The 25,103-nt window shown below is 51.5% G+C and overlaps 1 protein-coding gene across 6 annotated transcripts in view; it reads right to left on the reverse strand.

The window, feature by feature from the left end:
• The window catches only part of OPA1 (OPA1 mitochondrial dynamin like GTPase), a 428,917-nt gene that overhangs the window by 163,538 nt on the left and 240,276 nt on the right, over positions 1–25,103 (reverse strand). For all 6 annotated transcript variants that reach the window (XR_014970881.1, XR_014970880.1, XM_085635800.1 and 3 more), the window contains one exon: positions 10,107–10,223. Coding sequence is in view for 4 of the 6 variants with exons in the window: in XM_085635800.1 (XP_085491926.1) it covers positions 10,107–10,223 (117 nt within the window). In the remaining 2 variants the exon portion in view is untranslated. The remainder of the gene's footprint in view (positions 1–10,106; positions 10,224–25,103) is intronic.

The raw sequence follows: 25,103 nt of genomic DNA on the forward strand, positions 1-25,103 counted from the left end.
GACCAGCAGAGATACACCCATCAACACTGTCCGCTCTGGGATACCAAGTGAGAGGAGTCTCACCTCTCCCAGATGACCTTCACAGACCAGCAGAGAGACACCCATCAACACTGTCCTCTCTGGGATACCAAGCGAGAGGAGTCGCACCTCTCCCAGATGACCTTCACAGACCAGCAGAGATACACCCATCAACACTGTCCGCTCTGGGATACCAAGTGAGAGGAGTCGCACCTCTCCCCGATGACCTTCACAGACCAGCAGAGATACACCCATCAACACTGTCCGCTCTGGGATACCAAGTAAGAGTCGCCGTACCTTTCCCAGATGACCTTCACAGACCAGCAGATATACACCTGTCTGCTCTGGGATACCAAGTGAGAGGAGTCGCACCTCTCCCCGATGACCTTCACAGACCAGCAGAGATACACCCATCAACACTGTCCGCTCTGGGATACCAAGTGAGAGGAGTCGCACCTCTCCCAGATGACCTTCACAGCCCAGCAGAGATACACCCATCAACACTGTCCGCTCTGGGATACCAAGTGAGAGGAGTCGCACCTCTCCCAGATGACCTTCACAGACCAGCAGAGATACACCCATCAACACTGTCCGCTCTGGGATACCAAGTGAGAGGAGTCGCACCTCTCCCCGATGACCTTCACAGACCAGCAGAGATACACCCATCAACACTGTCCGCTCTGGGATACCAAGTAAGAGTCGCCGTACCTTTCCCAGATGACCTTCACAGACCAGCAGATATACACCTGTCTGCTCTGGGATACCAAGTGAGAGGAGTCGCACCTCTCCCCGATGACCTTCACAGACCAGCAGAGATACACCCATCAACACTGTCCGCTCTGGGATACCAAGTGAGAGGAGTCGCACCTCTCCCAGATGACCTTCACAGCCCAGCAGAGATACACCCATCAACACTGTCCGCTCTGGGATACCAAGTGAGAGGAGTCGCACCTCTCCCAGATGACCTTCACAGACCAGCAGAGATACACCCATCAACACTGTCCGCTCTGGGATACCAAGCGAGAGGAGTCGCACCTCTCCCCGATGACCTTCACAGACCAGCAGAGATACACCCATCAACACTGTCCGCTCTGGGATACCAAGTGAGAGGAGTCGCACCTCTCCCAGATGACCTTCACAGACCAGCAGAGAGACACCCATCAACACTGTCCGCTCTGGGATACCAAGTGAGAGGAGTCGCACCTTTCCCAGATGACCTTCACAGACCAGCAGAGATACACCCATCAACACTGTCCGCTCTGGGATACCAAGTAAGAGTCGCACCTCTCCCCGATGACCTTCACAGACCAGCAGAGATACACCCATCAACACTGTCCGCTCTGGGATACCAAGTGAGAGGAGTCGCACCTCTCCCAGATGACCTTCACAGACCAGCAGAGAGACACCCATCAACACTGTCCGCTCTGGGATACCAAGTGAGAGGAGTCGCACCTTTCCCAGATGACCTTCACAGACCAGCAGAGATACACCCATCAACACTGTCCGCTCTGGGATACCAAGTAAGAGTCGCACCTCTCCCCGATGACCTTCACAGACCAGCAGAGATACACCCATCAACACTGTCCGCTCTGGGATACCAAGCGAGAGGAGTCGCACCTCTCCCCGATGACCTTCACAGACCAGCAGAGAGACACCCATCAACACTGTCCGCTCTGGGATACCAAGTGAGAGGAGTCGCACCTTTCCCAGATGACCTTCACAGACCAGCAGAGAGACACCCATCAACACTGTCCGCTCTGGGATACCAAGTAAGAGTCGCCGTACCTCTCCCCGATGACCTTCACAGACCAGCAGAGATACACCCATCAACACTGTCCGCTCTGGGATACCAAGTAAGAGTCGCACCTCTCCCCGATGACCTTCACAGACCAGCAGAGATACACCCATCAACACTGTCCGCTCTGGGATACCAAGCGAGAGGAGTCGCACCTCTCCCCGATGACCTTCACAGACCAGCAGAGAGACACCCATCAACACTGTCCGCTCTGGGATACCAAGTGAGAGGAGTCGCACCTCTCCCCGATGACCTTCACAGACCAGCAGAGATACACCCATCAACACTGTCCGCTCTGGGATACCAAGCGAGAGGAGTCGCACCTCTCCCCGATGACCTTCACAGACCAGCAGAGAGACACCCATCAACACTGTCCGCTCTGGGATACCAAGTGAGAGGAGTCGCACCTTTCCCAGATGACCTTCACAGACCAGCAGAGATACACCCATCAACACTGTCCGCTCTGGGATACCAAGTAAGAGTCGCACCTCTCCCCGATGACCTTCACAGACCAGCAGAGATACACCCATCAACACTGTCCGCTCTGGGATACCAAGTGAGAGGAGTCGCACCTCTCCCAGATGACCTTCACAGACCAGCAGAGAGACACCCATCAACACTGTCCGCTCTGGGATACCAAGTGAGAGGAGTCGCACCTTTCCCAGATGACCTTCACAGACCAGCAGAGATACACCCATCAACACTGTCCGCTCTGGGATACCAAGTAAGAGTCGCACCTCTCCCCGATGACCTTCACAGACCAGCAGAGATACACCCATCAACACTGTCCGCTCTGGGATACCAAGCGAGAGGAGTTGCACCTCTCCCCGATGACCTTCACAGACCAGCAGAGAGACACCCATCAACACTGTCCGCTCTGGGATACCAAGTGAGAGGAGTCGCACCTTTCCCAGATGACCTTCACAGACCAGCAGAGAGACACCCATCAACACTGTCCGCTCTGGGATACCAAGTAAGAGTCGCCGTACCTCTCCCCGATGACCTTCACAGACCAGCAGAGATACACCCATCAACACTGTCCGCTCTGGGATACCAAGTAAGAGTCGCACCTCTCCCCGATGACCTTCACAGACCAGCAGAGATACACCCATCAACACTGTCCGCTCTGGGATACCAAGCGAGAGGAGTCGCACCTCTCCCCGATGACCTTCACAGACCAGCAGAGAGACACCCATCAACACTGTCCGCTCTGGGATACCAAGTGAGAGGAGTCGCACCTCTCCCCGATGACCTTCACAGACCAGCAGAGATACACCCATCAACACTGTCCGCTCTGGGATACCAAGCGAGAGGAGTCGCACCTCTCCCCGATGACCTTCACAGACCAGCAGAGAGACACCCATCAACACTGTCCGCTCTGGGATACCAAGTGAGAGGAGTCGCACCTTTCCCAGATGACCTTCACAGACCAGCAGAGATACACCCATCAACACTGTCCGCTCTGGGATACCAAGTAAGAGTCGCACCTCTCCCCGAGGACCTTCGCAGACCAGCAGAGAGACACCCATCAACACTGTCCGCTCTGGGATACCAAGTGAGAGGAGTCGCACCTCTCCCAGATGACCTTCACAGACCAGCAGAGATACACCCATCAACACTGTCCGCTCTGGGATACCAAGTGAGAGGAGTCGCACCTCTCCCAGATGACCTTCACAGACCAGCAGAGAGACACCCATCAACACTGTCCGCTCTGGGATACCAAGTGAGAGGAGTCGCACCTCTCCCAGATGACCTTCACAGACCAGCAGAGAGACACCCATCAACACTGTCCGCTCTGGGATACCAAGTGAGAGGAGTCGCACCTCTCCCAGATGACCTTCACAGACCAGCAGAGATACACCCATCAACACTGTCCGCTCTGGGATACCAAGTAAGAGTCGCCGTACCTTTCCCCGATGACCTTCACAGACCAGCAGAGAGACACCCATCAACACTGTCCGCTCTGGGATAGAGGAGTCGCACCTCTCCCCGATGACCTTCACAGACCAGCAGAGAGACACCCATCAACACTGTCCGCTCTGGGATACCAAGTGAGAGGAGTCGCACCTTTCCCAGATGACCTTCACAGACCAGCAGAGATACACCCATCAACACTGTCCGCTCTGGGATACCAAGTAAGAGTCGCACCTTTCCCAGATGACCTTCAGAGACCAGCAGAGATACACCCATCAACACTGTCCGCTCTGGGATACCAAGTGAGAGGAGTCGCACCTCTCCCAGATGACCTTCACAGACCAGCAGAGAGACACCCATCAACACTGTCCGCTCTGGGATACCAAGTGAGAGGAGTCGCACCTTTCCCAGATGACCTTCACAGACCAGCAGAGATACACCCATCAACACTGTCCGCTCTGGGATACCAAGTAAGAGTCGCACCTCTCCCCGATGACCTTCACAGACCAGCAGAGATACACCCATCAACACTGTCCGCTCTGGGATACCAAGCGAGAGGAGTCGCACCTCTCCCCGATGACCTTCACAGACCAGCAGAGAGACACCCATCAACACTGTCCGCTCTGGGATACCAAGTGAGAGGAGTCGCACCTTTCCCAGATGACCTTCACAGACCAGCAGAGAGACACCCATCAACACTGTCCGCTCTGGGATACCAAGCGAGAGGAGTCGTACCTCTCCCTGATGACCTTCACAGACCAGCAGAGATACACCCATCAACACTGTCCGCTCTGGGATACCAAGTAAGAGTCGCACCTCTCCCCGATGACCTTCACAGACCAGCAGAGATACACCCATCAACACTGTCCGCTCTGGGATACCAAGCGAGAGGAGTCGCACCTCTCCCCGATGACCTTCACAGACCAGCAGAGAGACACCCATCAACACTGTCCGCTCTGGGATACCAAGTGAGAGGAGTCGCACCTTTCCCAGATGACCTTCACAGACCAGCAGAGATACACCCATCAACACTGTCCGCTCTGGGATACCAAGTAAGAGTCGCACCTCTCCCCGATGACCTTCACAGACCAGCAGAGAGACACCCATCAACACTGTCCGCTCTGGGATACCAAGTGAGAGGAGTCGCACCTCTCCCAGATGACCTTCACAGACCAGCAGAGATACACCCATCAACACTGTCCGCTCTGGGATACCAAGTGAGAGGAGTCGCACCTCTCCCAGATGACCTTCACAGACCAGCAGAGATACACCCATCAACACTGTCCGCTCTGGGATACCAAGCGAGAGGAGTCGCACCTCTCCCCGATGACCTTCACAGACCAGCAGAGAGACACCCATCAACACTGTCCGCTCTGGGATACCAAGTGAGAGGAGTCGCACCTTTCCCAGATGACCTTCACAGACCAGCAGAGATACACCCATCAACACTGTCCGCTCTGGGATACCAAGTAAGAGTCGCCGTACTTTTCCCCGATGACCTTCACAGACCAGCAGAGAGACACCCATCAACACTGTCCGCTCTGGGATAGAGGAGTCGCACCTCTCCCCGATGACCTTCACAGACCAGCAGAGATACACCCATCAACACTGTCCGCTCTGGGATACCAAGTGAGAGGAGTCGCACCTCTCCCAGATGACCTTCACAGACCAGCAGAGAGACACCCATCAACACTGTCCGCTCTGGGATACCAAGTGAGAGGAGTCGCACCTCTCCCAGATGACCTTCACAGACCAGCAGAGATACACCCATCAACACTGTCCGCTCTGGGATACCAAGTAAGAGTCGCACCTCTCCCCGATGACCTTCACAGACCAGCAGAGATACACCCATCAACACTGTCCGCTCTGGGATACCAAGTAAGAGTCGCACCTCTCCCCGATGACCTTCACAGACCAGCAGAGAGACACCCATCAACACTGTCCGCTCTGGGATACCAAGTGAGAGGAGTCGCACCTCTACCCGATGACCTTCACAGACCAGCAGAGAGACACCCATCAACACTGTCCGCTCTGGGATACCAAGTGAGAGGAGTCGCACCTTTCCCAGATGACCTTCACAGACCAGCAGAGAGACACCCATCAACACTGTCCGCTCTGGGATACCAAGTGAGAGGAGTCGCACCTCTCCCCGATGACCTTCACAGACCAGCAGAGAGACACCCATCAACACTGTCCTCTCTGGGATACCAAGTAAGAGTCGCACCTCTCCCCGATGACCTTCACAGACCAGCAGAGAGACACCCATCAACACTGTCCGCTCTGGGATACCAAGTGAGAGGAGTCGCACCTCTCCCAGATGACCGTCACAGACCAGCAGAGATACACCCATCAACACTGTCCGCTCTGGGATACCAAGTGAGAGGAGTCGCACCTCTCCCCGATGACCTTCACAGACCAGCAGAGAGACACCCATCAACACTGTCCGCTCTGGGATACCAAGCGAGAGGAGTCGGCCGTCGGTCAGTTTGAAGTCAAGCAGCCACCACTGCAGAACTTGTGCAGTCTCCTCTGAAACCTGGATGATATCCGCCAGTTTCCCGTGGTGCTGGGCTCACAGACTTCAGATCCCACTGTAGAGCCGGAGTATGCCACCTGGAAGAGAAGGTTGCATGAGTCCAGCAGCCCAAGAAGCCACCGAACTGCTCTCATTTGAGAGTTAAGTCTGAGGCTGAAACATTGGCACCATAGCCTGGATGTCTTAGACGTGTTGCGATGGAAGAAAGGGCCTGACATGGACCATGTTCAGAACAGCTCCTATAAAAAGAAGCCTCTGTGAAGGAGTCAGGTGTAAACTGGCACGTAGACTGAGAACCCCAACAATGTTGGGAGGGGTTGTGCTCGTCTGGATGTGGTCTACGACAGACTGAGGCAAGTCTGCCTTCAACAGCCAGTCATCAAGGTAGGGGAAAACTGGAATCCGTCTTCGCTGAAGATGGGCGACGATCACTGCCATCATGTTTGTGAAAACCTGAGGGGCCTTGACAGGTCGAAGGGGACCACAGTAAACTGAACTGCAGGTAACGTCTGTGGGACTGCAGGACGGGCACATGAAAGTGAGCCTCCTACAAGTCCCAGGCAACCATCCAGCAGCCTCGATCCAAGGCAGATAGAACTTGGCCCGTGTGAGCATTTTTTATTTATCTTCGCACACAACAGCATTCCATCCTTCAGCTCAAGCAAACAGTAGGAGTTACTACCCTTCCATGTTTCAGAGGCCGGCTTCTCTTTGTGGCCAGTGAAGCCTTCGCCTCTTGTTTGAAGAATGATCGGTGTTCCTCTGGAAGCCACTCAGTTGTGGGAGGCAGTTCTGGTGGGTCAGAAAGGAACAGGAGGACAGAACTCAGCGGAATGAGCAGAAGGACTCGTTAGTCTGATGTGACAGTCACACTGGTAGAAAATGTCCGATTCTGCCTCCCAAATCGAGGCTGTGAGCAGCTAATGGCAAACTAAAGCGGCTTGGAGGTTGATGCCGCAGAGGTGGAGGACTGAACAAACTGCAGCCCCTCTGTGACCTGCGCAATGTCTCCTTGATCCCCGCCCACGAGGGGACTGAGGAGGCAGTTGCAGTGGTGGACAGGCCTGGCCTTGTTTATATGCTAACCCTCTGGAGTAGCCTCTTTAGGATAGAAACTGATGGGGAAGCCGACAAGCAGGGATGGAAAGGCCGAAAGAAAGCATTGTGGCTTTGCTGTCCTTAAAGCGTACATGACAGAATCAGACTTTTTGCCAAATAGACGCCTGCAAATCTCCAGAAAAGCCAGTGGATCGCATCCGTGCACGGCGATGGAGCACCACACAAGGGTCCTCAGCTTGCCCAAGCAATCAGTAGCATTAAGGCCAGCTCTAATTACATAATTGGCTGCATCCTGGCCGTTCGCAACGGTTTGAGCCAAAGGGGCCGGACACTACTTTGGGACATCCAGCAAGATCTTGCTGGCCACGTCCCAGAGCGCATGCGTGCAATGGCCTAACATGCAGACTGCACTGACTGACCTCAGTGCTAAGCTGGTTGAACAGAACGTTCACTTCAGGAACGCCTCAATCCTTTGCGACTCCCTGTCTGGAGGAGTCGTGTGGGATTCATTCAGATTTACTTTGCTGGTGGAAGCCTGGACCACCAAACTCTCAGGAGTGGGAAGCAGCAGAAGAAAATCCGGGTCGTCAGGCTTTAGTCTGTGACATCTGGCAGCCTGCCTGCTGACTGGACCGGGCAAGAGCAAGGTTTAGACCGAATGCCTATAAGAATTTAAGTCACGGATTCATTAAATTGAAGCAAGGACTCAGATGGCCCAGGGTGCAAAACCTCAGTAAGTACACTTGTCTTGACACCAACAGAACGCGGCTGTAGGTCTATGACCTCAAAGGCACATGCGAACACTCCAGAAAATGAAGCATTCTTCTTGGTTTAGGAACGATGGCTATCTTTTACTGTGAATTACAATAGAAAACACAAGATGCGATGTTTGTACTTGCTACAGTTTTGGAAAGCCTTTGAAAATAGTACACTAAAAAGCTCAAAACGCGAGGGAAGATGCGCTCATCCCCTTATACAGAACGTAGCTGTAGGTCTACAACCTCATTGACGCATCCAATCACTACAGAAAAAGAAGCACTCTTCTTGATTTGGGGACTTAGGGGCAAAATAAAGGCAGTATCAGGGGAAGTATAAAGTCCCCTGGCCTCCTCCATGTCCCTATATGCATACCCTGCCATCATCATGATGTGGGGGTAAATCATCCCCATCGACACCAGATGATGGTCAGAATCGGAGCCAAAAAGAAGATGGAGCCTCTGAGGAAGGCTGCTTGGTAGAAGAAGTCTTCTGTCTGAGTCGGAACATACAGGAACCAAGGGCGCTGATGCAGAGTCAAATAGCGACCTCTGTCAAGGTCAAGATAGATTTGGTTCGGTGCCGGACACCAGACTTGGTAGGGGCTCAATCTCTGTCACCAACGGTGTCAGGGCCGATGAAGAAAGGAGTGGCATAGAAGCCAGAGCCGGAGTGACGCAGAACCCAAGGCGGGTTCCATGGGCTCAGAAAGCGCAAAGGATGGACCTGCCGGTAGGAGCTGACTGGAGGCCCCTGAGGGCACTTGGCATCCAAAAGTGCGACCAGGGAAAACAGAGGAGTGTCAAAAATATGCAGCATGGTTTCCGTAAAGGCGACCTGCTGCGGCATCACTGATGGCCCATAGGGCGCAATGGGCCCAGTAGTGGAATTGGCTCTGGGAACGAGATCAGATAGCATCTTTATGCACTCCTTTGGACAGAGTGTGGCAGAATGGCGGCAAGTTCTGCTTTGACTTCAACTTATCAGGTGACTGACTGTAAAGGAGACCTGTTGCAGGAACTGCCTCGAGAGCAAAACGAATCTGTACTCTCGACTTGGAGCGAGACTTATGAGAGATCTGGGTCTTCTTTCCCTGTTTGGTGGCGTACAGCTTTGCTTCACGGTCCTGAATCGCGTTTGGGTGCATAAGGGCACATTCACTGCAGGTCTTGGAGTCTTGCCTCGAGCCCAAACACTAGAGGCCGACTTCATGCAGGTCCGTTAACAACATCCTTTTGTGACAGTCATAGCAAGGTTTGAACTCTGCAGTCTTCGGTGAGGACACTATTCCCTTGCAGAGCAGAACAAAGAATTTGAAAGGATTCATCAACTGATGTAAAAAGGAGTGGGGCACTGAATGTATGTTCGAAGGATCAGAAAGAAACAAACTGACATGGGTGCGCAGGGTGACACTTATATGGGCCTCTGGTCCGTCACTTCTGTGGCAGAATAAAGTCAACAAGTCTGGCACCTTGGGAAATTCTAAAGGTGAAAAATTTGTGGTTCGAAGTATACTCCAGAAACAGTATTCTGGTATATTGCAATGATGTCTGGATCCTGTAATGTGTTTTTGGCTGTTAATTCTGAGTTACGCCTCGAAGCTCGATTTGATCTGGTATAGTTGGCGGTTTACAAATAAAATTCAAAGCACTGCACTCGTCATACCCTTCACTTTAAACCTACCCTGAAATCCATGCATCCAAGTGTGACCAGAGTAACCTTCTAATCAAGAAGGGGGGTCCTTTGTGGACTCTTACGAAGGTACGTGCATCTAAACACTCATGCACCGTTCAGGCTGCTCTGAAAGGATCAGCACTTAAGAGACCCCACAATCCTGGTGCACCACCTCCATCAGCGCCCAGCTCTCAGTCCACGCTTCGAGGCATACTTGGCAGCTTGTCGCAGGGAACTCAAAGCATGAGACATACAAACATTCAAGAGTGCACCAGGGTCCAGAGATGCTTTCCTCAATGTATTTACAGGCAGGATTTACAACAGAAATGTCTTGAAGAACCTTTTTCAACTAACCTCAGAGTCTACGAAGTGCCTTTGGTAGTAGTAAAAGCCTCGCCGGCAGAGATTGCAGTGACCGAGCGCGGATTTCAAGAAATGTCTTCTGTAAACCTGGTGCCAAGTATCTTTAATCTGTAAAAAACACACAATGTTAAAATGAAAATGTGTAAAAAATGCTATGTTACTTCATTAAATAATTTATATCATCATTTTGTTTGACAATGATTTAGGAACACCCCCAACACCATTGCCCCTCAGAAAGGTGGCCCGATTCAGAGAGCAATCATCACTCTGTATGCCCGGGATCACAACGTGGCACCGAGTGAAGGAAGAGTTTTCCATGTTTATAAAGGCAACTGACAGACTGCAGTAAGGAAACAGGTAATTCTAGGGCAGATCCTGGCTTTCATATCCTACAAACAATGGAGTGGCAAGTTCTATACGTTTAGGCAAAGGAGCCGAAAGAAATTAGGCAACGCATCGCTGCTTATCAACAAATGCAACTTTGGTCAGTGATGGAACAAGGTTGTGCAGGAACAACTCATGTTCCAAACAGTCTCACAAAATCGAAAGCAGGACAAGGTAGGCCAAGCATCAGACTTTTGAAAAAACTGACAAAAGTGAGATTAATAAAACAAGAAACAAGGTTGTGATAAGAAGGCTGTTGAGGAAAATCAGGCTCTCATTGCACGGTGTCGAACCAGGCCATGAAACAATACCCGGCAGTAAGAAAGTTTGTGTAACATGTTAAAGGTGTGTCCAGGTGTTGAAAGACCAGACAAATGGAGAAAGCACTGGAATATTCAGATCTGGCAACCACTGGCGTTTTACAGGGTACAATCGGAACCCTACAATAGAAGGGGATCACGAAGAATGCAGGAAGGCTGGCATGTTTCTGGAGTGGCAATGAAGCAGACAATCTTGAAAATGATGAGCATGTAGCAATCAGAGCCTGCTCTCGAGGCCCATAGCGCATGCTCCAATGCTTCTGGGCTGCATGAGCTTCATTAGCAAAGACCTGAACATAGCCTTGGCACCTACGGTAGGTTTCTTAAGGACAAAAAACTATGCTGGCCTGAACTGAAATCACCTCTTAAAGTTCAACGTCATTTCCACTGAGCTCACAATTGTTACCCAAATTCTGACGCTTTAATGCTTCCCTCGGTGTTCCAGCTACCTCGCTACTCTCAGCTTGTGCATTTGTGTTTATTGGTGCTTGTGTCAGTACCTGGTGAGCGCTCAGACTCCGAGAGAGGGTCAGACTGCGGTGGGTTTTCTAAAAGCCATCACTCGGGAAGGAGTTCAGGTTCCACATGGGTTGCAGTTTCACTTAGCCAAAGTGGAAGGTGCAGAGAGAAAGCGCGAACATATCTGCGATGAGGTGGTTACATGCACTGACATTTCTGGAAATGCCTTAGAAGCAGATTGTCACTGGGAATATATTCTTGGGGACATTACACAGTATTCGTACCATAACATTCTTTTAGTCAGCCACAGCAAGCTTTTCTGTTAAGAGCTAACAGAGGGAGTAAGTATGGGATTTATAACCTTCCGAGAAGTTGCATTCCTTCAACTTTTACTCTTGTGCTAGACTGGGTGATACAAACTCAGAGGCCTGAGCAAGCTTAGAGACTCCTCTGTGTGCCCCATTTTTAGCATTGCTCGCCTCTTCTGTGCACCGTAACCAAGGTGCCATCATTATTTTTGATATGGCTGCTGTAATGTTTGACCAAATATCCAGTTAAGCTGCTCTAATAGTAGGACCTCAACGCTTCTGCTGTTCCATTTTGTCCGTGAACTGCAAGGTCTCCGAGCAGCTCGGATCTTGAGCAGCAAGGACATGAGCCAACGCACCTCACCATTCAGCGTCATCTTCCGCTCCAATCCAAAAGCTGAATTTGACATTCAAACGTCCTGCTTTCCGATATAACAAATAGCAACAGATTGAATGACAAGACACTTAGATCAGAAGGTACTGTTTGGACCAGATTAGGTGCTATGGTTGGTTGTGTGTAAATCCAACCAATAATCTTTTTAAAACCAAATGCCAACAAATAAGCTACATACTGTTGATAACACTCTTTCTGCAAGAGACTATCTAGCCTCAGATTACTCATCTTTTGAATATTCCCAAGCTTCAGACCGGATCCGGAAACTTTTCAACAGTACCTCTGTGTGCTGGTAGGGGACGCCAGCGGCTCCGCATCAACACAGTCCTACTCCGGAAACTTTTCAACAGTACCTCTGTGTGCTGGTAGGGGACGCCAGCGGCTCCGCATCAACACTGTCCTACTCCGGAAACTTTTCAACAGTACCTCTGTGTGCTGGTAGGGGACGCCAGCGGCTCCCTATCAACACTGTCCTACCCCAGAAAGGACGTGTGAAGCCTATATCAGCGCCACTCCCACGTGTTGTCAGTTGCTTTTGAGACAGTCTGAGTCTCCAGACGCAGAGCTCCAGTGTGCAGATTTCTAGACTTGCGATCTTATTAACGGATAGAGTCCAATCACAGAACAGGGAAGATGGGAGGAATTTGCGGCTAGATGGAGTGTCTACCAGAAAGAGTTACCAAAGGTAAGTGACATATTCTTCCGATAGAGTCTTCTAGCCGCAGATTCCTCACCTTTTGAATAGATGCTAAAGCAGTACCTCAATGGAGGTGGGCTGTGAATGGACTTGCACCAGAAAGTCTTGTAGAACCAAGTGGGTAAAATGCCCTTCTCAGTGGACTTGATTGACCAGACAATTGTGCTTCGTGAACGTGTGACGGGACGCCCACGAATCCCATAGCAAATGTCTGGGACTGGGACTCTGCGCTCTACTGCAGTGGTAGCAGCTTTGGTCCTAATAGAATGAGCACGCAGTCCTTCCGGAGGCTGCTTTTTAGCCATTACGTTGCAGATCTTAATGGAGAGCATGATACTGCACGAGATTGTTATCTCTGCACAGCCTTGCCTTTCTCTACTCCAGCGAACCCCACAAAGAGCTGATCGTACAGCCAGAAGTCATTGGTGCAATCTATGAAGAAGCTCAGAGCTCTCTTGGGGTCCAAGCAATGAACTCTCTTCTCCACCGAAGGGTGAGGCGGAGCACAGAATGTCAGCAGGGAGATGGTTTGACCGGTGTGGAACGGTGTCACAACTTTTGTCATACAGTATGCCCGAGTCCACAGAACTAGTTTGTTTAGGAAGAAGGTGGTGTACGGTGCATTGAGAAAGCACTTAAAGATCACTCACACACCTTGCCAATGTTTTGGTGACGAGGGACACTGTCTTAAGGGTGAGGCGCCACAAGGGACTGCAGTGAAGCAGCTCACATGGATGCATATCAGAAAGGTGAGGACAAAGTTAAGGTCACAACAACAAAGAGAGGGTGAGGGAAAGTCACTCTTGTTCCCCCTGGTAAATTCTATTAAACAACGGAAGAGTGAATAGGGAAAAGGGAAAAAAAAGAAGAGCAACAGCGTGGGAAAAAACCAAAAGGATTTGTTAAACGAACCCTCACTCACCAACCTAGTTGGTGACATGCTTCATCATCGTGTTCTCACCAAGGAGGCCGAATGCCTCCCTGGCGTGCTGCGGCGCCAGAATTACAGCGGAGCTGGTTTTTGGATGGGAAGGAGGGTGTGAATTTAAAAGGTTAATGGTTATAACCAACAACTAATTTAATCAAGGCAAACCAAAGACCAATAAAAACAGGTGAAATGGACTAGAACTGGTTGGTTAGGATAACCAAAGCTCGTCCGAATGTAATTAGTGAGAAACAAAAAAGGTCGACATGTTTCTGCTTGTCAAGGTCCCACTGTTGCGAGATGACGGGAGATCGAGGAAACAAATGTAGTAATCTTTTCAAAAATCTCTAACAAGAAGAGACGTAAACAAAGAAGGCTACTCCGGCAACTGCAAAAAGCTGAGAGCGCTGCATGGTAACCTTTTATCTGTTCCGAGGGCAAGGCTCTTCCGGGCTAGGGACGGAAAAAAAAAACCTCATAGAGATTAGCTGAAGAGGGGCAATCAGCTGAGTACACCACTGTGAGAAGATGGCCTGGTATATGCTGTCCACTTATTACAGTTGGCACGTTGTATCAGTCCAAACAACCCCTTATGGTGATAGGTTAAAGACAACCTTTATTGAAAGCTATCCTAGTGGTAGCTATGGAGAGCAGCCTTCAGGCTAAGTTTTGAAGGAATGTAAAGCAGCTTGGTTTACCAGTCTATAATCTCTTGAATGACCAAATGAAAGGATAACCACACCAGGTATATATTCAAAATATAGTTATTTAAGATAAAACACACACCTCTAGTCTCTTTATGAGGCTGGAGTTCGAAGTACTTAAGTTACAAGGCAGTATTCATCAGTAATAGCACAAATACACGTTTGGGCCCTAGGGGCGTACCAAACCATATACCAATAACGTGGTATAAGAACCACGACTGAACTAGACACAAGGCCTAGAGCCTTTAAAAGTGCTTGGGCCCCAAGGAACCACCCAAGGTAATGACGTAGGGGACCCACGGCGTTCGCGTGCAGTGTTAGAACACAGGTGCAAATCGCCATTAACTTCTATGGGTAAAGACGCGGTTGAAAAATTACAAGTTCAGGACACTTAGAGGACGACTACAAGCAAACCCTTTTGGACTTAGAGGTGTCTAGGGCCAACACCCACGGGAGCACCGAAGTACTCGAGTTACCTCACCCAGGTAAGCCGGGTGCATAGGTGTCAAATGGTGTCGGGTCGCGGTGTCGTTTTCAACGGAAGCCTGCAAAGAACTGCTGCTGCCGTGAAGAGGAGAGTGTCCGGAGAGATCCAAGCCTGGATCGAAGATGGAAGGAACCTGAAAGCAGAGGGGACAGAGTCTGCGTCACTTACCAGTGACCAGGAGCACGATAATCCAATGCCCACAGATGTCGGGTGCTTCAGGTGAGTTGACGGGTGTCTTGACTCTTCAGCCACGAGGTCCAGGAGGCGTCAACGACAACCAGGAGGTGGATTCGAGCTGTCCCACAAAGTCTGTCGAGTGCTGCGGTGTCGGCGACCAGAATGGACCCAACAAGCCTTGGCAACGCCAAGTCAAGTGGAAATAGAAGGACGTCAGTGCAGACCAGCAAGGTCTGGGGGACTCACCCAGCGAGGGTAAGTCAGGGCATGTCTGGAGCAACCAGGAAAGGAGTTGCCTTCGTGGGGACCTACAAGCCAACGGGCTAGCGATCGCGAAGGAGCCTCGAGCGGTCGCACTTCAAACTGGCCCACGGGTCACTCGTGGAGTGGAGGCCAGAGATCTTCGGTGAAGTCGGTGCTCAAGGCTGGGGCTACTCTGAGCCCAAAGCACAACTTCGAGGAAGACCAGGAAGATGATGTACCTGCAAAAGTACACGGTGTGCAGGGGTCATGGTTCCATGTCACCCACAATAGCCACGGGCCTCAGCTTTGCTGTGGACTCAGGGTAGCCTCGGGGAAGTCTGGAAATCCACCTCTGGGGATGCAAAGACTTCGGGTCCGGCGGGAGCTTCAGAGTTGCAGACCGGACAGCTGCTTCTTTGGTGCCTGCCAAGCAGAGGAGTCACTCCTTGACCCGAAGGGAGATTTCTTCTGCCTTCTAGTCGAAATAGGAAGTCGAAGGTCCAGGATATATGTTGCAGAGTTTCGTCCAGGGTAATCTAAAGTCTCAAGGACTGGGTTCCTATACTTATACTAAGATAGGGGGTTGGACATACTCTGGGGACCCACCTACGGGAGGGTTTGGAAAGAGGGGTGGTTACACCCAGTTCCTTTGTCCAGTTTCGCGCCAGAGCAGGGGCAGGTAGCCTCTGCAACCGGTTTGAACTGGACTATGCACAGGGACACCAAGTGTGCCCCCAGTGCAGGAATTCAAAGCACCAGAGAGTGCTCCTGCCCAGCCCCAATACACATCTGCCTGTCTGGGGAGGTGGTTACACCTCCCTGGGACAGGAAACCTATTGTCCAGGCCTCCCCTGCCGGAGATTCGATCAGCAGCAGGAGGCCAGACCCGTGTCTGTGGCAGAGGCATCCATTTTGTGATGCCAGGGATCTAGAAAGTCTTTACTGGGTAGACCAGTGCGAACATGTCTTTCCCTCTAGAAGGGTGGAATGGTACCCCCGCCGCCAGAACGGCAGGGGGAGGGGGGGGGGGAAGGCAAGGCCGGGGAATAGTATTCCAAAGTGTTTGACACCAAACACAACATGTTTCCATGCAGCCATTCCAAAGTTAGCATTTACCGCGAGGTTATAATGCACTTAAGAGTATATGGTCAGGCTGCATCACAAACGGCATTAGAGGAGGTACTCCGAACGCTGCAGAGGGGCACCCTCTCACATAAAAACCAAGCACTCTGCCTTCAGGATTGTTAAGGCCTGCCATAGGAGTGACTTATAGGTTTTATATGTGTGCGCAATGGTAGTGATATAGGTAGCCTATACCACAGTAAGAGGTGCAAGCACACCCTTACCCAGGCTGCAGTAGCAGACCCGTGGTGCCATTTTGGTGTGCTTCCCAGGGGTGGCAGAATACATGCTTCAGCCCCTGGTAGGCCTCTGAGGTACCTATGCCCTAGGTACATAGTATACCATATACTAGGGGATTATAAGGCACTCCAGAATCCAATTAGAGATGTACCTAATGTACATGGAAACCATTTTAGAGAGGAAGCAGCTAGGCTGGGGTCCTGATTAGCAGGGCCACAGCCAGACTAAGGTCGAAAAACAGTGAAACACCAGCAAAAAGTGGGGGTACCCGTGTGAAGCAGATCCTACTCTCCTACAACCACCAGCCACAAATTGTCCAAATGTCAGGACTATACAGTTGTTGAGGGATGCCTGGCTGCTAAGATGACATCATCCACCTCTGGATGCATTCAGCTGTGCCGCTCAATCTCGATCCATGAAGGTGGAGATTGTGAAGGCCCAGGTGCAGAACCCTGGCCTGCTCCTGCGACACAAGATCCTCCCCAAGGGCAGTTTTATAGGCGGACACATGCACAAATCTAGGAATTCTGCATACCATGCTCTGTGCTCATTCCGGGGCGACTAGGATGACTTGTGTCCGGTCGTTCCTGATCTTCTTCAGTACTCTGGCAGGAATGGCATATGTGGTAAAGGCATACAGGAGTCGAAAATGTGTCTCCAAGCGAGATACACCTTGCAAACTCCAAAGCGCTAAAATGCTGACACTGCACGTTCTCTGCAGTGCAGAGCTTAGGTTCTCCCAATCTGTGGAAGAGACCTTGCGCTACCTCTAGGTGTAGCGGTCGTTCATGATCTGCTAGGCTCCGGCGGCTGAGCTCATCTGCCATGGCATTCAATGATCCTGCCAGATGGTTCACCACCAAGAAAATTCCTTGGTGATCCATCCAGTTTCAGAGGTGCAAAGCCTCCCGACTCAGGGTCAGTGAGCCCACCCCGCCCTGTTTGTTGCAGTACCACATGGCGGTAATGTTTTCAGTGAGCACTTATACCAGCCTCCCTTTGATGGATGGCTTAACGATGGCCATCAGCTCCAGAAGGAAGATGTGGAGCCGGAACTCCATCGGAAACCAGAGACCTCTGAACTCCACCTTTCCAGAATGGCCACACTAACCAAGAACCGAGGCATTAGTCACCTTTGTCAGCTCCGGTGGAGAAGGACGAGGGGCCTGCCGCTGACCCAGCTGTGGTCCAGTAACCACCATTACAAATCTTTTGCAGTCTCCTCTAAAATCTGAACAAGGTCGGAGGCGCCCTTGATGTTGGGCCCACTGAGACTTCAGATCCCACTGCAGAGCCGGTATAGGCCACCTGGCGTGCTAGACCAGCAGGACTGCAGGAGGCCATCAGTCCCAGCGTTCTCAGAGTCGACCTTGGTGAAATCCAGGGCCGAGGCTTAAAGGTCCAGATCATATCCTGAAAGTCCTGGACTATCTTCCGAGGGGTAAAGACATGAAACCGAACTGTGTCTGGAATGGCTCCGATGAAGGGAGGAGTCTTAAAAGAGCTCAGGTGTGACTTTGGCAAGCGGATCGTGAACCCCATAGATCACTAGAGGTTCGCTGCAGTCTGGAGGTGGTAGACACCTGCCTGGGGAGAGCCCGTATTAAACAGATGGTCGTCAAGGTAGAGGAAGAATGGCATCCCAGACCTCCGAGGATGCGCTGCAACCATCACCTTCACTTTTGTGAATACCCCAGGGGCACTGGTAAAAGTAAAGAGAGCAAAGCAAGTTGAAAATGCTGCTGTCCCAGCGCTGGCCCCTGGAACGCTGGGGAGCTGCAAGCACAGGCGTATGGAAATCGGGGTCCTGTGGGTCCAATGCTGCCATCCAGTCGCCAGGGTCTAGGGCCAGCAGGAGCAGTTTGACATTTTCCTTCTGAAGGACGGCACTGAGAGGCAACAGATCTAAATAGATCTAAAATAGGCCAGATGCCCTTGTCCTATTTGGAGACCAGGAATTAACAGGAGCAACAACCGCTTCCTGCTTCTGGCAAAGGCACCCTCTCAATAGCCCCTTTGGCCAAAAGGGTTTGCACTTCCTGCCGCAATATGGAAAGATGGTCTCGTCAGTCATTTGGGAGACAGTGGAAGTTGCAGAAGAGCAGAAAGGAAGCTGATGGCAATTTGCAGGACGACTCTGCCTGATGTTATGGCCGCAACCCTAGAAGAATAGTTGGATTCAAGAATGGTGTCCATGCTCCATTAAGGGCACGCTAAAGGAGTCTTGTAGGTAGGGCTGAAAGGGAAGTAGTGAACTGAGCGGCCCGCTGACTTTGGCCTCAGAGGTGGCGGGCTCCACAACCGTAAAACTGCTGGGTACCATCCTGGGGTTGGTTTGGGTGCTGGTAAGGGGTACCTCTGCCAAAACTGTGAAACGAGCGGTAGGGCTAGTCAGGTGGTGCAAATATGCCCAAGTAGTGTGCTGCTGCCCTGCCCCCCTTTACCAATTGAGAGCGGAGTCTGTATTGTCCCCAGACAGATGTGGCCTACTGACGGGCATGCCCATTTTGAGTCATGAGGTAGAGTGACTCCTCCTCTTGGTGATATTGCACAAGGGCATCAACGCATTTGTTAGATTTCCCGCAGGCGGGTGAGAAAGGAGTGCAAGGAAAATGTGAGAATAAAGAAGTCTATGCTAATAGTGAATATGCTACTTACCAGTAAGCATCTGTTCTTGGCATGTAGGGCTGCTGACATTCATATCTGTGCATAGATCGCCGCCTAGTGTTGGGTCCGGATGTTTGCACGTTGTTGTCCTGGAAGAGTCTTCGAAGTATCCTGGGATAGGTGACTCCTCCCCTGGACTACAGTGCGCATGGGCATCCTCTCCATCCTCAGATTGTTTTTCGCCATTGTGGCAGTGATGGAGTAGATACAGAAAGTGATGACCATGCTATACAGTAATTCTGAGAGCTGCAGCTGCTACAGGCGCCAGGGAGGAGGGTGGGCGATATGAATGTCAGCAGCCCTACATGCCAAGAACAGATGCATACTGGTAAGTAGCATATTCAGTTCGAGGCATGTGGGCTGCTGAATTCATATCTGTGCATAGAATACATAGCAGTACCTCCCATTAGCGGCGGCTACCAGTGCCAGCTGCAGCGGTCTGAAACAGAGTTTTGAGAACAGCCTGTCCTACAGCTGCCTGCTGTTTTGATTGCACATCTACACAGTAGTGTTTGGTAAATGTATGTGTAGTGGACCAGGTGGCTGCTCTACATATATCATGCAAAGGAATGTTTCCCAGGAAAGCCATGGAGGCCCCTAACTTACGTGTTGAGTGGGCTCGTGGGGGAATCGTTAATGTGCGTTTAGCTTTTTGATAGCAAATTTGAATACATTTAACGATCCATCTGGCTATACCTGCTTTGGAGATGGCGTTACCTTTGTGGTGTGGGGCAAAGGCAACGAAAAGTTGTTTTGTTTTCCTAAAGACTTTAGTCCTGTCTATAGAGTACATGAGGGCTCTCTTTACATCCAGTGTATGGAGTGCTCTTTCTGCGACCGTTTGTGGGTTTTGAAAGAAAACAGGCAGTTCAATGGTTTGATCCATGTGGAACTGCGATATCACCTTGGGCATGAATTTGGGGTTGGTACGTAGTACGACCCTGTTGGCGTGAACCTGTATGAATGGCTCTTGAACGGTTAGTGCCTGGAGTTCACTAACTCTCCTCAAAGAAGTGATTGCTACTAGGAAAGCTACTTTCCAGGTGAGGAATTGAATCTCGCATGAGTGTAGAGGTTCAAAGGGTGGACCCATCAGGCGTGTGAGGACCAAGTTGAGGTTCCACATTGGAGCTGGTGGGTGGCTTGGAGGAATTACTCGTTTGAGTCCTTCCAAGAATGCTTTGATGGCAGGCACTCTGAATAGAGAGAGGTGCTGCCTGTTCTGGAGATAGGCTGATATTGCGGTCAAATGGACACGTATTGAGGTGTATGCCAGATTGCATCGGTATAGGTGTAAGAGGTAACAAATTATGTTTTGGATGGATGCGTCTAGCGGGTTAATGTTATTATTATTGCAATAAATGACGAACCTTTTCCATTTGGCTGCATAGCAAGCTCTGGTAGTGGGTCTTCTAGCTTCCTTAATGATGTCCATACAGTCAGGTGGCAGGTTTAGGTAGCCAAACTCTAGGACTTCAGGAGCCAGATTGCCAGGTTCAGCTGTTGCGGATCTGGGTGCTGAATCTCTCCATGGTTCTGCGTCAAATGCGCGGGTTTGATCCGCAGCCTTTGATGCGGCACCACGGAAAGTTCGAGAAAGGGGGTGTACCATGGTTGGCGTGCCCATGTTGGAGCAACCAGGACGAGTGTCAGTGAGTGTTGTCTGAGTTTGCGTGCCACCAGCGGTATCAATGGTGCTGGTGGAAAAGCGTACGCAAATCTGCCGGACCAGTTCATCCATATCGCATTGCCCTGCGACTGCGGATGTGGGAACCTGGCGGCAAAGCTTTGGCATTTTGCGTTTTCGCTTGTGGCGAATAGGTCTATCTCTGGATGACCCCACTGTTGGAAGTACGGTTGGAGTACTGACGGATGTAGCTCCCACTCGTGCATCTGGTGGCTGTGTCTGCTGAGCAGATCCGCCATCTGGTTGTCCTTGCCGGGGAGGTGTTCCGCCATGAGGAACATGTTCCTTTGAATGGCCCACTTCCACATGCTCTGAGCCAGATGAGACAACTGTGGAGTGTGTGTTCCTCCCTGCTTCTGTATATAGTACATGGCAGTCATGTTGTCCGTCCGGATCAACACGACTTTGTTGCACAAGTGTACTTTGAATGTTTTCATTGCCAGGAAGATTGCCATCAGTTCTAGAAGGTTGATGTGCATCTACGTTTGCTGTATTGTCCATAGTCCCTGCACTGTGTAATTGAGTACATGAGCTCCCCATCCCTGGAGAGACGCGTCCGCTGTCAGTATTATTTGTGGAACAGGCTCTTGGAACGGTCGGCCCTTGCAAAGGTTTTGTGGATTCCACCAATGCAGAGAGTTGTATGCCCGACCGCTCACCAACACTAGGTCGTTTAGTTGCCCTTGAGCCTGATTCCATTGACGTGCCAAGCACTCCTGAAGCGGGCGCATATGTAGTCTCGCGTGTGGGACTATGAAAATGCAGGAGGCCATCATGCCTATCAACTGCATGAACACTCGCGCGGGAAGGGAGTGTTGGGGTTTGAACTTGGAAATCAGCAGTTGCATGCTGTTGATCCTCACTAAATTTGGCTGAGCTGTGGCTGCCAGAGTGTCTATGGTCGCACCTAGGTACTGTTGTACGTGTGCGGGTTGGAGATGTGATTTCGGGTAATTTAGTGAGAACCCCAGACTGTGTAGAAGGTGAATGGTGCGGGACATGTGGTTGGCACATTGCTGGGCTGACTTTGCCTGAACAAGCCAGTCGTCCAGGTAAGGGTAGACGTGAATTTGTTGCCTCCGTAGATGTGCAGCCACAGTAGCTAGGCACTTTGTGAAAATTCTGGGTGCTGTTGTCACGCCGAAGGGAAGAACCTTGAATTGGTAGTGCTGCCCTTGAATAGTGAACCTGAGATATTTTCTGTGTGAGGGGTGAATGGGTATGTGGAAATACGCATCTTTGAGGTCTAGCGTGGCCAGGAAGTCTCCCTGTTTGAGCAGCGGGAAGACTTGTTGTAGGGTGAGCATGTGGAAATGCTCTGAGAGAATGTAGCGGTTGAGAGGTCTCAGGTCTAGTATAGGTCTGAGTGACCCGTCCTTTTTTGGTATTAAGAAGTACAGGGAGTACACCCCTGTACCTTGCTCGTGGACGGGCACGACCTCTATTGCGCCTTTTTTCAGCATACTTAGCACTTCCTGCTGTAATAGCGCTAAGTGCTCTGAGGACATAGGACGGTGTTTTGGTGGTATGGTGGGTGGAGTGGAGGTTAATTCTAGGCAGTAACCGTGTTTGATAATATCTTTGACCCACCTGTCCGTGGTGATGGAGTTCCACGTGGACAGGAAACTTTGTAGCCTTCCCCCGACAGGTGTTATGTGGTCGGGAGGAAGGGAGAGGGCGTCACTGTTTGTTCTTGGGGGAGGACCTGGTATTGCCGTATCCGCGTCCTCTACCCTTTGTGCTGGAGCCACGATATCCACCCCGGGTGTTTTTATCGTAGGTACTTTGTGTGTTGCCCTTGTTGAAGGTTTGCTGTGACCCCTGTCCTCTACCTGCTCCTCTATTTCCGGGGCGACGAAAGGAGCCACTCCGAAAGGACTGTGTTTGGAGAGCCCCCATGGACTTTGCAGTGTCTGTGTCCTTTTTTATTTTTTCTAGGGTGGTGTCGACCTCTGGCCCGAACAAGTAGTCGGGGTTGACCGGCTGATTGAGGATGTTATTTTGAACCTCAGGTTTGAATCCGGAGATTCGTAACCAGGCGTGTCGTCGTAACATGACGCTGGTATTTATTGCTCTATCAGCTGTATCTGCGGCATCCAGTGCACACTTAATGGATGCGTTCGTGAGGAGTTGTCCCTCCCTGATGAGGATCTCTGCTCCCTCTTTGTATTGGTCAGGGAGATGTTGGAGTAGTGTTTCTAATGTGTCATAGTGGGCGCGATCGTAGCGAGCTAGGAGCGCCTGGGTATTGGCAATACGCCATATATTAGCTGCCTGGGCTGCAACCCGTTTGCCGGAGGTCTCTAGCACCTTGGACTCCTTGTCCGGGGGAGGAGCTTCGCCAGTAGTCTGTGAGTGCGCCCTTTTGCGAGCATTAGCGACTACGATGGAATCTAGAGGCAACTGGCCTCTAATGTACGTAGGGTCCCCAGGCGCCGACCTATATTTTTTGTCGATCCTGGGGTTTATTACTCTTGCCCTAGTGGGTTCTTTGAAAATGTCCTTTGCTGGTTTAAGGACACCTTTCAGCATGGGTAGAGTTTTGATATTCCTTTCTGAGGATGCGAAAGTATCCATTAGAAAATCGTCCTCGATTGTGTCAGAGTGGAGTTGCACCCCATGATTGGCCGCAGCACGTTCAATGAGGGCGTTGAATGCGGCAGTATCCTCTGTGGGAGACGTTTTCGCGCCATAGAGCTGCGTGTCCTGTGTATCCATAGGCGCACCCGGGTCTACAGGGTCATCCCAAGCCTGGTCAGGGTCCTGTTGGCCTTCAGGGTCCATCTCTCTGGGGTAGGGGACATCGTCACCCATGTAGTCCTCCAAAGCATCGGTTTCGGAGGGTGTCGGAGAGAGGGGCTGTGGATCTAGGTAAGAGGTATGGAGACGTTCGTAAAGAACTGGTTCCGAATCCGCTGGCAGCTTTTTCTTTAGCGGGATCCGGTAGGAGTCCAAAGGCTGCTTGGAAGATATTCTGCGCTTGTGGAGCATAAGTCTTCCGGTGTCGGCATCGATGATGTGGGACGGTGACGTCTCCGTAGGAGAGCGTTCGGCAGGTGTGATCCTAGTGTGGGTGACACGTGTCCTGATTTCAAACAGTTTGGGTGCCGTGGATGGTGGCAGTCCAAAAGTGATGTGGGATATTGCTGGAGAAGCTTTTTGAGCTTTTTTCGGCTCGGAGCCCGACGTGTCTTGGAGGGCTGCCTTTCCTTTGATGCGTTGCAAGGACGCTGCAACTTGTCGAACCTGTAACGCCGATGGTTCTTTGGCACCGAGCGGTTCTGCAGAGGCAGGCGTGGACTTCTTCGGGGCCACAGGGTCATCGTGTCGAGGAGAGGTAGTAGCTGTCGACGACGTCGATGATTGGGCCTTCGGTGCTGCTCTCGAAGCGATGAGCGACGCAGCGGCCATTTTGACCTTTGTGGCCGGAGCCGATTGTTTCGGTGCCGGGGGCCGAGGCGGCTTGGCGGTACCGATGGCCTTTTTCCGTGTGTCGGCGCCGACGTCGGCTGCTGCGAGTTCGGCACCGAAGTCCCGTTTGGTGCGGTCGGTGCCGACGGGTTTGGCTGGCGTCGAAGGTGTAGTGGGCTTCGATCCGACCAGTGGTAGTTTCACTTTCGGTTTCTGGGGAACCGATACGACTTTTGGTTTCGGTTTCGAGGAAGGGAAACCAGTCATTTTGGGCACTAATGGCTGTCGCTGAATGTCCGAGGCCGGGCCAGATGGCGGGGCCGAAGAACTGCGGGATAGGTCTTGGGTAAGGCCCGAAGGTGATCCCTCGACCGGAGCCATTGACTGACGCACTGGGATATCCTCCGTCTGTACGGGTAGGCCCTGCTCGTCACCGGAGCTACTTTCTTCGGCCGCTAAGGCCTCATCGTAGTCTCCTACCTCGGTGTCGGCTTCTTCCCTGTGAAAGAGTTGTTCTTCGATGTCTTCCGATCCGGAATCGTGTTCGGAAGCGGGGCTGGAGGGTAGGTTCTCCACGCCTTCCACATCTTCGTCCTCGGCGCTGAAGATGTTGGTCGGGGCCGGTGCCGCTTGCTGCGCTTCAAGTCTCGCTGCTCGTCGATTCCGGAGAGTCTTTCTGGATCGGAATCGGGCACAGGCCATACATGTGGATTCGTCGTGATCCGGTGAAAGGCATTTGTTGCACACCGGGTGGACGTCGACA

The sequence above is a fragment of the Triturus cristatus genome, chromosome 11 (genome assembly GCF_964204655.1).
Source record: "Triturus cristatus chromosome 11, aTriCri1.1, whole genome shotgun sequence".
Taxonomy (NCBI): Eukaryota; Metazoa; Chordata; class Amphibia; order Caudata; family Salamandridae; genus Triturus; species Triturus cristatus.